The sequence below is a fragment of the Grampus griseus genome (genome assembly GCF_964374135.1).
Source record: "Grampus griseus genome assembly, chromosome: 3".
Taxonomy (NCBI): domain Eukaryota; kingdom Metazoa; phylum Chordata; class Mammalia; order Artiodactyla; family Delphinidae; genus Grampus; species Grampus griseus.
The window spans coordinates 93,810,935-93,827,847 of NC_139019.1; the positions used below are offsets into that span (position 1 = coordinate 93,810,935).

At 37.4% G+C, this 16,913-nt stretch overlaps 2 protein-coding genes across 3 annotated transcripts in view; both read right to left on the reverse strand.

Annotated features, from left to right (window-relative positions):
* Positions 1–5,190, reverse strand: part of PGGT1B (protein geranylgeranyltransferase type I subunit beta) — a gene marked incomplete at its 5' end in the record, with an annotated part of 60,574 nt that extends 55,384 nt beyond the window's left edge. Inside the window, one exon of the mRNA XM_082650158.1 lies at positions 5,051–5,190. Coding sequence (XP_082506284.1) covers positions 5,051–5,190 — 140 coding nt within the window. The remainder of the gene's footprint in view (positions 1–5,050) is intronic.
* A 2,833-nt stretch (positions 5,191–8,023) lies between these two features.
* CCDC112 (coiled-coil domain containing 112) overlaps positions 8,024–16,913 on the reverse strand; it is a 30,614-nt gene continuing 21,724 nt past the window's right edge. Inside the window, exons 5-10 of one of the 2 annotated variants that reach the window (XM_082652045.1) lie at positions 15,837–15,912; positions 15,044–15,434; positions 11,520–11,933; positions 9,983–10,078; positions 8,963–9,081; positions 8,024–8,749 (exon numbers count right to left, since the gene is read on the reverse strand). In XM_082652045.1, the coding sequence (XP_082508171.1) occupies positions 8,719–8,749; positions 8,963–9,081; positions 9,983–10,078; positions 11,520–11,933; positions 15,044–15,434; positions 15,837–15,912 (1,127 nt within the window). In that variant the 3' untranslated portion in view covers positions 8,024–8,718. The remainder of the gene's footprint in view (positions 8,750–8,962; positions 9,082–9,982; positions 10,079–11,519; positions 11,934–15,043; positions 15,435–15,836; positions 15,913–16,913) is intronic. The other variant, XM_082652046.1, reaches the window with a different exon arrangement.

The window sequence follows — 16,913 nt, forward strand, 5'->3', positions numbered from 1 at the left end:
TTCTAAAGGGCAGCCAGGCTTTAGAAGCACAGCGATTCTCCACTAGGGCAATACTGTTCCCCAGCGGACATTCTGAAGACAATTTTGGTTTTCACCACTAGGGAAGGGTGCTATTTGGCATCTAGTTGGTGAAAGCCAGGGATGCTGCTAAATGTACTATAATGCACAAGACAGCCCCAGTCAACAAAGAAGTGTCTGGCCCAAAATGTCAACAGTGCTGAGGTCTAGAAACTCTCCTCTAAAGTCACACTGTTATCTGTATATAAGAGATACCTGAATGATCTGTTTTTTTGTTTTACTTGCTCCACGGTATGGATGCAAACACCAGAATTCAGTCATCCAATGGTAAACTATTTTGAAGTCCTGCATACTTAACTATTAAAAGCTTCTCGAGGTCCAGCATTTTCAACTCATAGCAGTTTAGACTAAGGTTTATAGGATTAACAACACTATAGTGAAAAGCCTGTTTATCAAGTTAAGCACCCAGCAGTGGCTGGCAGACAGAACCAAGAAGTCAGTTTGGAGCAAACATCCAGACTTCCTCTAAGGATAATAAGAAAGTATTCCTTTTCTGACCACACTAGAGTTCTCAAGTAGTCCTAAAACACTGAGAGGGAGAGAATTAAATAAGTCACATGGAATAAAAAGGAATTCTGGGCTGTGGGCCTCTGGGAGAAATAATGTAGGGTTTTGTGGTGCCCAGTTGACTGCTGCTTGGGGCAGAGACTGCTAGGCAACCTGCCTTGGTTCAGGCATCTAGAGGGGTAATCTTGCCAATGCATGCACCTAAAATCAGGCCAGTGAAGTGATTTTTACTTTATTACTTCTTTGGAGAGCATCTGTCTGTTTTCTTCCTTTCTTCTTTTCCCTAGAATTGAACTCTGAAAAACTGAACTAAGTCATGTCTTCCTGCCCCTTCTCCTCCTCTGGACAGTATATATAAAAAGTTTATCTTACTTGGACGAACAAGTAACATCCCCCCCACCGCCCCACCCCCACAATCAAGTTGCTTCACCAATAGATCAATTTGCAGGTAAACTAAATGATGTTTCTAAGCGCTACTACAGATAACATCCTCTTCCTTTCTAAATCTGCTCCTTTTGCCTCTTGTTCTCTAGACCAGTTGCTAGTTTCAACCCTAGAATTCTGGGACTCCTCCTTCTTTCTTCATCCCCTCCTTTCTGTCCCTAATTTTGCTGTCCCAGCACTTGACTCCTGGACTATTGCAACAGCTTCCTAATTGGTGCTCCTGGTTCTGGTTTTGTCCCACTTGATACAATAACCAACCTCAAATCCAATGATCACTCTAAAATGCATATCTAACCAGAAAGATCCACTGCTTGGCAACTGCCCGTCACTTACATGATATCAAATTCCCAGGTTTTGACATGGCAAAGAAAACCTATGTCTACCTCTCCATACTAAATTCCTACCACACCTGCCTTACATTTTGAACCACTGTCAGAGAACTGACTGGTGTTTCCCTGCTCAGTACTCACTTATCTATCTTTATTGTCTTTATTTATTGTCCTTTTGCCTATAATCCACTCACCCATACAAAAACTCAACACATTCTTTAATATTTAGCTCCAGGGTTACTTCTTCCAGGAAGCCTCAGACTCTTCCTCAGAGTCTCTCTTCAGGTTGATTACATAGGTGCTTCCGGAATGCCCTGTGAATATCACAATCACCGTGCAAACAAAATCAACGTGGGCCAGGGGATCAGCAGCATCAGCCTCACCTGGGAGCCTGTCACAACTGCAGCATCTCAGACCCTACCCAGACCTACGTAATGAGAACCTGCATTTTAACAAGATCCCCAGGTGATTCATATGCACATTAGAGCTGGGAAGCACTGTTGTATTAAATCATCTGTTTGTACTTTTGTTACTCCTATTAGGCAAACCGTCTCAAACTTTAGTGTGCATCAGAACTACCTGGGATGCTTATTATGAACCTAGACTCCCAGGCCCATACAGAAAGTCGAATGCAGTAGATCTGGGGAGGGGCTCAGGTATGTGTATTTTTATAAGTACTCTGTTATCACTGATTAAAAGCCTCCCTCACCAACACACTTTGAGAGACACACTGCCAGACTGTGATATACTTCAGATAATGGAGAGAACAAAAGGAGAAGTTGCTGGCTGGTAGGCAGCTCAATGGTTACAACACAGGATACAAAGGGGATACGGAGGAAACCAGAATAGAAAGATTGTGAATGTCTTGGGGCGGGGGAAAATCATCTAAACCCTTCCTCTAGAAGAGCTGGGTCTGTAAAAATAACATAAAAGAAAATGGTCAATATTTTGCTCCCCAACTTAAAAAGGCCTACTCTAATGCCCACTGCCCAAACACAAATGACAACAATATCACATAACCAAAAAGCTCTCTAAGCCACTCATGAAAAGAAACCTGTTAACTGACAAAGCTCACAATCCAAGGTCTATATTCACTTGAGTTAACTAGTAACGATCACTTTTCAGAAGTTAATATAAAAGAAAAACTCGAGTGAATCAACAAACAGTATACCTTATAATTTTCATAAAGCCACTGCTATTAGAAGAATTAAAATTATTCTATTGATCGGGCTAAAAGAAGCAGGGAAATAGAATAATTTTGTCAAAATGGTGGGTCAGAAAATAAGGGTCTAAATGTCTAGTTCAATATTAGCCTTCCTAGGAGTCAGCTGTTTCACATCTATCAGTAAAAAGAAATGAACACAGGAAAACCTGAATCATTGCTTTATACCTATCCCCATACCCAGATACATGGTACCCCTCAATAAATGCTTGTGGAATTGAACTATAATACTAGCTAAGAATTATGACTCAGTTAATACATTGTTTTATCTTAAAACTCTATTAGTAAAAATTTCGTGACCCAGTCACCTTTGCTTAAAAAGTTGGAGCTTCTCCACAAGCATCTTAAAGTCAATTATGAGTCACATACACCACAAAAGGACTTAATGCTGAACTAAGGAAAGTAAAGAATGTGAATCAGGAAAGACAAAAATTGAAAAACTTAAAAAAAGTCACCACAAAACCCAGTATGTGCATATTATCTTAAATGTGGTTATGAATTGGGCCATTAAAAAAACCAAAATGATAAAACATACTTAAGTGACAAACATGAGGCATAAAAAGGATATAATTAATATCTCTTAAACTAGTGCACTGTGATATTACATATCTACTATCTAATATACAATGCCTGGTGTAAATCCTAAGATCATACTAAGTTATTAAATCTATTGTTAAGTTAGTTGTTTAATCAGACAATTTATGCTGTGAGCAGGATTACAGTTTACTGCCAACATGCGTTAGTCTGTATGATTTTGTCCTTGCTGAATTTTATAGACCAAACACACTAGCATTTTGAAAATGCAACCACAGACCTGTGATAGCTACAAGCAAAGTTCAACTGTTTAACAGTCAAAATAGGATGGATGTTTTTCTTTATTCAAATGCTTTAAATTAATATAAAATTAATCCTCGTAAAATATGTGATTTATCAATGTATTTCTAAACAACCCATATCATTACAATCAATGACTGAGTCTTGGAAATGTTAAATTAGATCGAGGTATGGGCTCTGCTAGTCAATCAATATACATAGATGGAGAAAGGAATATAAACGATGCTTCACTCTTTCTTTAGCAAAAATCTGTTCCTCCTTCAGGGCTCAGCTCGGAATAGTTATTCAACAAATATGTCCTTATTGCCTTCTCTTATGCCAGATATTAGTCAAGGTTCTAGTGCAATGCTGTCCAGTAGGACTTTTTGAGATGACGTAAATGTTGAGATAGAAACAAAAGCCACAGGCCAATGTGGTGACCGAGCACTTGAAAAGTGGTATCTACTGGAAACAGATGAAGTGAATTTTTAATCTTATTTTATTTTAATTAATTCAAATTTAAATATCGAAATGTGGCTACCAAATTGGACAGGGCAGCCCTGGTATTACAGAGATAAACAAGAAAGACAAAAATCCTGCCTTCATGAAGTCTACAATCCTGTGTGAAAGAAGGGTATCATCAATATATAATTTCAGGTGGTGACTGGAAGTAGTCTCCTTTGGAAAGGGTGATTAGGGAAGGTCTCTCTAAGGAAATCCGGGTTAGGAACCTGCCCTATTGAAACTGCCTGTACGTCTTGTTCAGCTGTCCTCCAGCACCTACCATAATAAATATTTCTTGACCATGCATGCGAAAGTAATCTATAAAACTTCCAAAACTGAAGTGTTCAAAATACACCACAGACTCAGTTACGAAAATACGGAAAATATTAGAGCAAAACCAATTGGCTCTCTCTTCCAAGCCAGTCCCATGAAGCTTTGGAGTCTCACTTCAAAACACAACAGTGCAAAGCAAAGATCGCCGCCTCCTTTCGTTATTCTCATCCCCAGACGTTTACTCTTAATGACTAACTAACAGTTTCTTAGCCTCTGCCAGATCACAGTCCTCAGACCACCCCAACTCACAATGCTATTGCAAATAAACTTTAACAGGCTGCTTCCAGCAACACTGCACCTCTTTCGCCAATCCTATCATTAGATTTACGATTCCTGGAAAGTTCTTATCTACGCAAACCTTAGAGGCTCCCTACCGCTCCTATACACTGAACACCATACAGGCATTCAATTAAGAATTAACGACTTTATGGACGAAAGGGAAGCACTGGAGAGGCTATTTAGGTAAAATACGATGACAAACCCTTTGTCTTTTTCTGTTTATACTCGGAAGCGAGGCCAAGGGACTCACAGGTTCGGAGCAGGGTAAAAAGGAAGCTCAAAGTTGAGACGAAAACATGGTTGAGAAGTGAAAAGGGCGAAACCTGTAGATTCCAAAAGCCCTCGACTTACAGCTCGCCCCAGCCCTCTCGCCGTAGCTCGCGGGAGCGAGGGTGACTGCAGCCCGGCCCGGGAGGGTAAGCAGTGCCGGGTGGTCGGTGGCGCAGCCCTCATGGGGCGCCCACTTAGCCATCAGGCTCCGCAGCGCCTTTCCGGGGGGCCGGGCCCTGTGTCGGCCTCGCTGGCTGTGGCCACCAGTTACCTGCTGGTCTCGAGCGAAGAGTAGCGCTCCGGCAAGACCTGGAGGCAGCGCTGGAAGAACCGCACGTGCCGGTCCCGTAGAAAATCCAGCCGCTCTCCCTCTCCACTCCCAGCCGGCCGCTCTTCCTCCGTGGCCGCCATGCTGCTACGGAAACGACGTCCGCCGCGACCCGGAAGCAGTTGCCTCGCGGCGCGAAGGAAACCCAAGGGGCAACACCTGGGGGTCGGGCGGGGAGGGCAAGTGCGCCCTCCGCTTCCCACATCGGTGATTGAAGCTACACGCTGTCAACGGAAGGCCTTACGCGGCGCTTTCTCCCTCCCATTTCTCCGTAGGTAGCGCACGACCCCGCCTTTTCTACGCTAAGCTCCAAAGGTTTGGAAACACCTCGCAAGCCTTGTAAAATTCAGCCCACAAATCCACACATCCTTCTAGAACTTTTATCTTGGATATTTGGGAGGAAGTGCAAGGTCAGTAGCTTCAAGTTCGCTTTGAGAAAAGTAAGGCCCTAAAGAACATGAAGATGGTACATATGAAAATAGAGATGGGCCAGTATAAATTTGCCAACAGACTCATTTTTCGAAGGCCACAGTTTTAAGCTGAATGGATGGAGAAAATCTACAAATCAAATTATTTGGTTATGGGGATAACCAAATGCTTATTAAATAATTATCGACACACAGACACACACACACACACACACACACACACACACACACTCCCTGTTCACTAGCATGCGAGGATTTGTATCATTTGCTTTTACGGGACAAAGATTTTACTCCTTGAGTCAATGTGTCATCCAGCATCAATGTTGGATCAATTTGCAACGGAAAATATGCGCAACGTGTTCTCTACGCATATGCTAAAAAAATGAAATAACATAGGCTTCTAGCTTTTTTTTTTCTTCTTCAAAAAGAGGGATTTAAGTTGCTTCAACCATATAGTCTTCCCTTTAAGTTTACGATTCAGTCTTGGGGGAAAAAAATCCACGCAAGGATCAGGCCTGAACTTGGTTTTTATAATCAACTAATAGAAGTTTGGGCATAATTTCAATTGTTAGCTTTCTTAGAAAATGTATTTCTTAAAAAACATACCATGTGGGCTGGAGTTATCCTAATTCACCAATCCAAAGCACCTTGCATAATGTTAGGTACTAGTAACTAATTATTCACAGGTACTCCTGCATGTCTTTAACAAATACTGCATTAACAACTGCCAGGTAGGGGCAGAGGGCTGTCCTTGGTGCTTCCCTACAAATACAGAGGCCAACAGTCCTTGCCCTTTAGGTATGCCCAGTTTAGAGGAGTTTTCACTCCATTATTACAATGAAGATCTTTCTCTCTCACTTACACATATACACCACAAAATGTCTGAAGATGTTCAAAGTGAAATTACATCACACACATATAACTTACTAGAATCAATTATGCACATTCTATATAAGCTCAGAAAGACAATCCTATTCAACCTGGCCCTTAAAGGGGAGCCAATATTTCATCTGATTCTCAGCCCAAGAACCACTAATCTGATCCAAATCTGGAGGAAATACTTCTATGGTGGACTCACTGAGAGATAATATACCTCCTAGGTAAGTAATCACCCACCTTTTCATGGGTGATTCTGACCATACAAGATTTTTGACATACATGTGACAGAATCTAACCACCTACATAAAATGTCACTCTACATTATTAGTTAAGAAGTATAAATAGCACAAGTCTTCAAAGTATAGGAATGATAGAGTATCTATAAAATTGAATACTATTTATCCATTAAATGATAATGTTTGAACTATACAGAAACAGAAAAATATGTGATGTAATGTTAAGCGATTACAGTGTAATATCTAAAATGTATTCTAAGACTACCTATTTAAAATATGTAGGTGTATTTCTGGAAGAAATTACCTTAGGGTAGTGGAATTATGGGTGCTTTATAACATTTTTCCTTTAGTGTTTTTTTCTAAATTTCTTATTAATATACTTTTTAATCTGGTATAAGAAATGTTTATTTGACATCTCTTCTATGAGCCTGTAACTGTAGACATTATTATGTTTATTGTACATCCTTTATACAAAGGATCCATATGATAAATTCCTCATTTATTTTATCAATAGATTCAGTTAGAAGGACTAGTTTCTTCAAAATACTTCCATACTTACTTTTATTTAAAAAATAAATAAATAAATAAAACAAAAAGCTATAAGAACCATATCACCCAGTAAGCTTACCTTAGATGCAGGAAACTAAAAGCTGTATTTGTGTACAACAAAAAGCAACATGTTAGAAAGTAATGTATAAGAAACCTTTACTTTTCTGTATCTTGTCGCTGTTCAATTCTGTTTTTAAATTTCCTTGTCCTGTTCTTTGTTTTATTTCTAAACTGCCTCAAATCATTTTAAAAAGTTAAGGAGAACAAGTACAATAAATGAAATGGGCATTCCTGATTAAGGATGTTTTATATTAATTCTCTCATTTTGCACCAATAATTGTATAATCAGAATTCAGTTTCCATAATTTGGAGGCCATCTACTTTGAATATTAACTTTGAAATATGAAAAGGTTTTGACTACTACTCATAGTAAATTTCTGAGTCATTTGACCTAAATGTATCAAATTACAATTAAAGATACTCTAATATAAAAGTTATAAGAAATGAGTTTCTATATTTATTATGTATATGATGCCTTTCCTATAAGATGGGAACTAATTAAAGTTAGGAACTAAGATTTTTTTAATAAGAAAAGTTGAGTCAAATTAAGTTAAATTGTGTTTTCATTTACAAAAGTTTGGAGATTTTAAAATTAACTCTTTTGACCAAATATATTAGTCTAGCAATTTTAAAACATTTTAAATACCACTAAGAGAAATCATAGTATTCTAAAGCCAGCTTATTTCAGATAATGTTTGAAAACAGAAGATTTTCATATTTTGAGGCAAACAAAGCAGAAAAGAAAACTGCATCAGCCAAGAAGATGTGAAAGACACAAGATTTTATAAATGTGTGGAGTCCAGAAAGGCTGAAAGGAGATTTGGAATAGCTAAAGGAAACCAAAAAGATTAAATATCAATAATACAAATAATAGGGTATATATGAGATGAGAGGCATATTTTTAAAATAAATATTCTCTATATAAAACAAAGCATGCTTCAAACAAATACAAAATATTTGGTACACAAAAATGTAGTAACTGACAAATTACCGATTTGTTAAACTTAGAAAAAGTACCAACTTATTTCATAACTCAAAAAAAAAAACTTTACATTTTTGTTACTCAGGCTAATTTAGCTCCAAGTTATAAATCTTACAATTTTGGTTTAAAAATGTTACTGTATGATTGTCTCAATTTATTTTGCTATGCAGTGACAAAAACAAAGTATCTTTCAAATGTTCTAAGTATTTAAATGAAATACTGTTTCTAACATAGACTTATTCAAGGAACTTTTACATCAATAATAGGCCAACTTGTACATTAATTACCCTCTTAGTGTAAACAGGAAACACTAATGACAATGCCTCATGGAACTTAATACCTGCCAATTCACATGCAACACAATAATCAATCTGACTAGGCTAGTAATATTTCAAGAACACAGTCACTCTCTCCTATAACAGAATATGCTAACTTTCTCATCAACTGAATGCCAATTTCATTATCCCATATTCTTTTCTAAACTCCTTGTCTCCAGGTTGGAATAGCCCTAAGGAGAAGAAGAAAAGAGCAATTACAAATATATAGGATATTTTTTAAAAGTTCTGATTAAATGTTAACTTTAAAAAAGTATATAGATTTGTTTCATCAACTTTTTATTATAAAACACAATATACATACATAAACTGCATAAAATATATACAATTTATATGCAGTTTATTAAATTATTATAGAGTGAACACCCATTCTAACTCCTTTTTACCTATGTGGGATATGTAGAAGTGGCCCAGAGCCTGTTGGTCCTATCTTTTTGGTGCGTTCTTCCCAACCTTTGGTAGGTTTGTAAACTCTAGAGGGATCTCTACTAATGTTGTTTTCAACCTGTAATCAGAAGTAAAATGAGTGCCAGTTAATTTATATGAACTATTAAGTTTGTACTTGTAAGATCCTTAGTAACAGACAGCAGTTTTAAGGAAAATACTTGATATTCGCTAGACAGAAATAAAACCGTTTCAGTAAACTTATAATTGTGCTCATATAGCTAAAATAAAATTTGGATTATATCAATCTATTAATAAAGTGTTAATTTAGGGGTTTTTTCTAGTTCAATTATTTTTTTTTTTGCAGTACGCAGGCCTCTCACTGTTCTGGCCTCTCCCGTTGCGGAGCACAGGCTCCGGAGGCGCAGGCTCAGCGGCCATGGCTCACAGGCCCAGCCGCTCTGCGGCATGTGGGATCTTCCCAGACCGGGGCACGAACCTGTGTCCCCTGCATCGGCAGGCGGTGGGAAGCCCAAGTTCAATTATTTTATTCTACTTCCACTGTTGTATTTTTTTCTATTTCTATCATGAGGGAAATGTAATGCAGCAAAGTATGATAGTGATATAGCCAGACAATAAATTTAAGATAAATAAACACCAGTAAGTCCTTTGTTTTATCCATGAGAGTCACCAGTATCTTTATCACCAATGAAATTAAACAATGCTCATAGCTGCTATAGGTCTAAAATATAGGCTCATATAGGAAGAATGAAGAAAAGAATGAAGAGTAGGAAGAGAGAAGGAATTTAGGGTAAAAGAAAATGAGGTGCTTATAATGTGAAATGGTAGAATTCAAACAACAGCTGCTTAAGTTGTACCAAGTTATTTTTTGTAATATGTAAATAAATAAGTGTGAAATAAAGGAGATGGATAAAAAGAAAATGGATTTTATGTTTGTATCCTTACAAATCAATGAATTAGGATAATAACAATGAAAATAAATTAATCTCAGGACTGAGTACCTTTTCTTTTAATTTTGCCAGTTTTCTTTGTTTTTCTGCCTTTTCATCTTCCTTTGATTGTCTATCTAGAATTTTCAATTCAAGTTTATGTAAATCCTAAAAGACATATACCAACAAAAAAGATAACATTAAGAAATTAAAATCAGCTAGAATCTGTTTCAAAGTTTATTAAAGTAAACTTTAATAAAGTTTAAAGTAAAATTAAATTACCTTAAGTAGCAATACTCCTTTAATATCAACTTTTTCCAAAAAAGGTAAGAGCTTTATTTTCTGAATATAAATGTAATACATGCACATCCTTTCTGAATCACCTTCTTTTAGGCGTTTCTTGTTTTATTTTATGGCTCAGTCTAAAACTTCCTTTTAATGGGTGAGTTAGCCTATTTTCACTTATCAATACAGATATGTCTGGTTTTAGACCTCTCATATATTTTCTGTATAACAGGTTTTCTTTTTTTTCCTAAGCCTTTAATTATGTGACCTGCTTGCCTTTTTGGGGAGTGGATCTTTTGTTATTTAGGGAGATTTTTATATATGAACCAAAAGAAATCCCACTAGTAATGTGGTTTTTTCCTATTATTTTTCTTTGTATTTCCCTTATTTTTGCTTTATGAGTGTTGTTCCTATGTATTCTGATGCATATAACAATTCATAGCACTTACCTCTCATTTGTACTCTTTTTCATTTTAAAGTACCCTTCCTTGTCTTTTTTAATACATTTGGACTGAATTCCACCCTGTCTGATAATAAGATTGCAACTTCTTTCTTTGATTAGGATTTTTCTTATATACATTTGTTTAAAATCACCTATAATCCTCTCAGCAATAACCTTGATTCCTTTAAGTATATGTTGAGTATCTATAATGTGCTAGACCCTAGGGTAAAGGATGAACAAAAAGGGCAAAACCTCTGCCTTCATGGAGCTTACATTACGGTAGGGAGATGGACAGTGAACTAGTAAGCAAATCACCTATAGGGAAAAGCCAGCCAGTTCGGCAAAGGAAACAAGACATTCATGGCCTGGCCTGTGGCTACCTTTCCAGCCTTGTCTCCTGCTGGTTCCCATCTCCCAGTTGATGCCCTAAAAATACTGAAGTGTTTACAGTTTCCCCCACAAACTACTCTGTTACACTCCTCCAAGCTGCCCATTCATGTTCACTGTACTAAGAAAGATCTCCCCTTTCCTTCCCCTTTCTTCTCTTCCAAGACTCAACTCAAGTATCACCTTCTGTCTCACACTCACAGTTATGGTAAGCTTTCTTTCTTGCACATCCACCTCCGAAAGTTCTCTGTCCACACCTCAATCACCACACTGTTTACCATATTATACTGAAGTCCTCTATTTGCACACCAGTCTTTCCCAGTAGACTATAATCTACTAGAAAGCAGGGAGCATGGCCCACTTATTTTGGTGTACTAATGCTAGGTCCAGGCCAGATATATAAGAAGGATTCAATTAATTTTTGCTGAACTGAACCTGGAAGTAATACCTCCATGTGTATCACTGAAAAATTATTTAGGAAATGTATTTACTCACTCTTTCTTGAAACCTGGAAATTTCATCAGCAGCGGTTTTTCTTTTTTCTGCCTTTTCTGTCTTTTCCCTAATCTCCTTTTCAAGTCTCAAAAATTCTTCCTGTTCTTTCTTCTGCTGGGTATAAGTTTCTAGCAGCAATTTTAGTTTACATTGGCGTTGACGTTCTTTCTGCTGCTTTTTCTCCTTCTCTTGCTCTTCTTTTAACTGGGAAGCATATTTCATTGACATTTCTATACTTTTCTGTTTTTTCCAAGCTTCAACTGCCAATTTCTGCTTCTTTCTTTGTTCTTCTTTTTGCTTTTGATTATCTTCCTGTTTATTATGAAAAAGCATTGGTATGTTCTCCGCTTTTTCCTTTATCTTGAAAATTTCCTCCTTTTTTTGCTGCTTTTTGGTTTTCCAATTCTGAATAGACTAAATGGTTAAAACATAGCAAGAAAAAATACTTTTAATAGCCAAAAGCATTTTATTTTTTAATTTGGCCACACTGTGCAGCATGCGGGATCTTACTTCCCCAACCAGTGATTGAACCTGGGCCCCGGCAGTGAAAGAGCTGAGTCCTAACCACTGGACTGCCAGAAAATTCCCACCAAAACCATTTTAAAATACAACCTCAAATCCATCTTTCTTTCTAGAATAGTGATGCAGGATGCTAGTTGCTTAGTTTTTAAAAGTGTTTTTTTAAACCAATGCAGGTTTTTTCTATTTCTATTTGTAAAAAATTTAATGTATCTTTTAAAACACTGAATAATGGCTATTCCATCAGCCTTTCTCTTCCTCTTTTAATCCCCAGGTACACAAGGACAACACCTCATTAAGTATCTTCCTCCCCTTTACCTCCTTCATTTGTGTTCAGGGGAAACATCCCTTTCCTCTGATCATTTCACTTCTGCTTCCAAATCTTCTTTCTAGGCTTAGAATCCTTTCTGAGTGACCTATCTCTGGTCAAAATATCAGAAGAGGAATTAAAAGTGGGGTAGTTGAGAGTATGTGCTCTGAAGCCAGGTATTTGGGACCAAATCCTGGTTTTGCCATTTACTAGGTGTAACCTTGGACGAGTCACTAAATGTCTCTGTCCTCATTTTGCTCATCTGTAAGTGGTAGGCAGCACTTCTCAAACAGGGTTGTTGTGAAGTTTAAATGAGTAAATGCCTGGCACATAGTGCTTCGTAAGTGTAAAAAAAAGTAAAAAGTAAAATAGCTTCAGATCTTTATATATGGGTATGTAAAGATTAGTTAAAATTCTAGCAGCCTTCTCTGACATAAAGGAAACATCCACTGAATTACTTTCCCCTCAAGTTGGGAAATCATTTCCTCATCTTTCCTTATGGTGTATCATTCATTTTCATTAAATAAATCCTTATGCTATGTGTACTATACGCAAGACAATGTGACGGGAACCATAGAAGATTAAAACAATACCAAATGCCATCTAGTATAGTGCTACTCAAAGTACTGGTCCACAACAATATCAGGAATTCATGCCAGGATGTACATCAGTGTACTGCTTCCTCAATGAGAAAGTTTTCTGTGAAAAAACAGCCACCTGAACTAAATAGTGTACTTACTGGGTAGCTGATTCTCATGCAATCATGATAACTCACTGAAGACCAGAATAGTTTGCAAACTAACATCCAGTCCATGCACCAAGTTTGAGCAGCATTGCTTGAGGTGAGATATGTACATAAATACTAGAATGCAGAATGTGCCATCACACATCACACAAGACATATAAACAAGTACTAGTGAAATTCTGAGCAGACTATTTATGTTTGAGTGAGCAGAAAGGAAGCAGCATCTGATCTGGGCAGATTTGGGCAGGTTGATAGTGGAAGGGGGAAGAAAGAAGGAGGTTCCAAAAAGTGAGAACAAGATAAGCAAGGGTAGTTGGGCCAGAAAGTTCATGGAATGTCTGAAAATAAGTATGTTCATTTAGGCAAAACACAGGATATATTAAAGGAAATGGGAGATAAAAATGGTAAATTTCCTACTCAACATTTTAAACTCAACAGATTTGAAACTGCATTCCTGATGCTTTACCCCCAAACTTCCCTCTTCTCTTCCACCATGTCCTACTTCAGTAAATGACACCTCCACTTTCACACCCCCTCTTACCTCACCCCTACATCCAATCAATCATCAGATATCAGGAAACAGAGTGGCTGGGAATAAGAAGAGAAAGCCGGAATCCAGGTGGTTTACCTTCATTACAAGAAGCACTGTGTCTGTTCCTTTTCCCTAGATAGGTGGTTCTCAAACTTTAGCTTGTTAACATAATAACCTAGAGTACTTGTTTAAACACAGATTTTGGGGCCCCGCCCCCAGAGTTGAGATTAGGTCTGGGGTTGGGGCCTGCTAAATTCTAACAAGTTCCCAGGTGATGCTGACTTTGCTGGTCCACGGACCACTTTGCTGGCCTGTGGACCTCAAGTTTTCAGTATCGTGGAGAAAAAAATCCCAAATAATTCTTAATTGCTTGTTATTTTGAGTTTTTAAAAATGACTTATGTTTCAAAGTTTTTCTTAAAGTTTCAAGTCTCAACCTTACGAACATTCAACTTATTTTGGGCAGAAACAACTGCAACAACAAATGCCAGCTATTTCTTCTAAAACTTTAGACTACACGTGCAATCAAATATTTCTTTAATGCTCCTTAGGTATGCTGTTTGTTGAACTGTCATACCTTTCTTGTTAAACCAATCGAGTTAAAGTTTATCTAGCTGAAGTCTACAAAAAAGTGACTCAAACTTAGACTATCTAAACCCATGGTTCTTGACCAGGGGCAATTTTTACCCTCCAGGGGACATCTGGTAATGTCTGGAAATATTTTTGATAATCACAATTCAGGGGCTGCTACCAGCATCTAATGGGTGGAGGTCAAGGATGCTGCTAACCATCCTACGATGCACAGGAGAGCCCCCAGAGCGAAGAATTATCCAGCCCAAATGGTCAACAATGCTAATGTTGAGAAATCCTGATCTAAACCAGACCCAGAATAATATTTTTGTGAAAATGGAACTTTTTAGGTATTTGCTGCAATTAAGAGTTACCCCTTTACTCTGGAGTTGCCAAAATTTTGAGTCTTTTAAAATAAACAATGAGGCTGAAGTGCCAAAACTAAAAGAAACTTTTGAGTCAAAGAGCTTTCTTTCTACTGCCTCTTTAGTTTCTGTTGAAAATAATGTGGCCTTTGCTGGTAAGATGACTTTTATCAAAAGCCTGGGTAAATCTGCATTTCCCACACTTCTAGTGGACACAGAGGGTGTTGCCCACTGTCAGACATTTTCTGACCCACTGTATTATTTACTGGAGTAGATATGCTGGATGTTGAGGATGTCCAACTATAGTTCCACTAAAATGACTTCACTTCTCAATGCCTCAGTTTCACCCTCTATAAGATGGGGGGAAAAACTGTAACACATCTCACGGGGTTGTTGTAAAGTTAATAATACGTGTTAAAGAGTTTAGCACAGTCCTAGAACACAAAAATATACAACAAATAATAGCTATTATAATTGTTATTACCTCTTTTTTCCTTTCTTCTAGGGCCAGAAATTTTTGATACCATTTCTCATGCTGTTGAACTTCATCCTGTGTTCTTCCAGGAAGGTGTTCAAGAACTTCTCCCATAAATGCTGGCTTCCCTTTATGCTTGTTTCTCACCTTTACAAAGTTCTGGTGATCATAATCATCCCAGCCCCCTTGTCGCCCTCCTGCTTGCTGAAGGAATTTTTCAAACTCTACCACTTCTTCTGGAAGAGTACTTGGTGTTACTTTGTCTACAGGAACTTTGCTCGACATTGCTCTGAAAGCTTTCTCTGTTTCCGAATTATCCAAAGCCCATGTGTCAATTTTTCTTGATATGGCACACAACTCATTATTAGTTGTCTTCTCTTCTTTAATAAGCTCTTCATAGCTAAAATTTTAAAAATAAAGTTTGAAAAATAAGATACAAACCAATCCATATTAACCCTTCATTTTTCTTCAAATTTTATTATTCCCAACTCTTTTGATGTCATCTTCTTCACTTTACATTATTAACATTTATAAATCTAAGCCTTAAAAGAGTTTCCTCAGAGAAAAAACAATCTTTCAAATTCTTATTTGAGATTTTATAGTGTCCAAATATAAATGAAAATTCACTTCAAACATGAAAAGCAGTCTAAAACCTAAAGTAAAAGAAAAGAGGTTTTATATTGCCTTTGTGTAAGACTAGTATTAAATACATAACAATAAAATAGTTTACATACAACAATCTAGTAAAGAGTTATTGAAAAAAAGGTAAATAATTGTATATTAAAATGTATTTAAAACATACATCAACCTCTGCTCTTCCTTAAAAGTGTTAATTGCATTTTCAATTTCTTCCATCATTTCTCTGAGCTTTTCAACAACTGTAAAAAGAAAAAAAGGAAAAATTATGTCATACTTTATTATGACTAAGGATTAAAAATTAGGAAGAAAATTAGAATGTTCCCTTAATTTAAAAACATTTCTTAGGGGGCTTCCTTGGTGGCGCAGTGGTTGGGGGTCCGCCTGCCGGTGTGGGGGACGCAGGTTCGTGCCCCGGTCCGGAGGGATCCCACATGCCGCGGTGCAGTTGGGCCCGTGCGCCATGGCCGCTGGGCCTGCGCGTCCGGAGCCTGTGCTCCGCGGCGGGGGAGGCCGCAGCGGTGAGAGGTCCGCGTACCGCAAAAATTATATATATATATATATATATATATATATATATATATATATATATATATATATATATATATATTAAAAAAACACATTTCTTAGCCTAAAGGATAAGAAAAAAATGTGCTTTTAAAAAGTGAATTTTTATGATTGCAGTTTTTTGTTTTTGTTTTCTTCTTTTTTGCGTTACGCGGGCTTCTCACTGCTGTGGCCTCTCCCGTTGCGGAGCACAGGCTCCGGACGCGCAGACTCAGCAGCCATGGTTCACGGGCCTAGCCGCTCCGCGGCATGTGGGATCTTCCCGGACGGGGGTACGAACCTGTGTCCCCCGCATCGGCAGGCGGACTCTCAACCACTGAGCCACCAGGGAAGCCCCGATTGCAGTTTTTTTATTACAGATTTTTTCCTATGTACATATCTTAAATATTTTTCCCAAAAAATATTTTATACCACATATATTTTTTTGTGACATGCACTTTTTCTTTAACAAAATGCTGTAGTTAACTTTCCATATCAATATATATATGGCTACTTCATTCTTTTTATGGCTACATGGTATTTCATTGTCTAATGCTACCCTAATTCATTTAATTAATTCTCCAACTGATGAACCTTTAAATAGATGCAATGCTGTAGTAACTATCTTTGCATACATATTTTTGCATGCTCAAATAAATATTTTTAATTTTTATTTTATATCAGAGTATAGTTGATT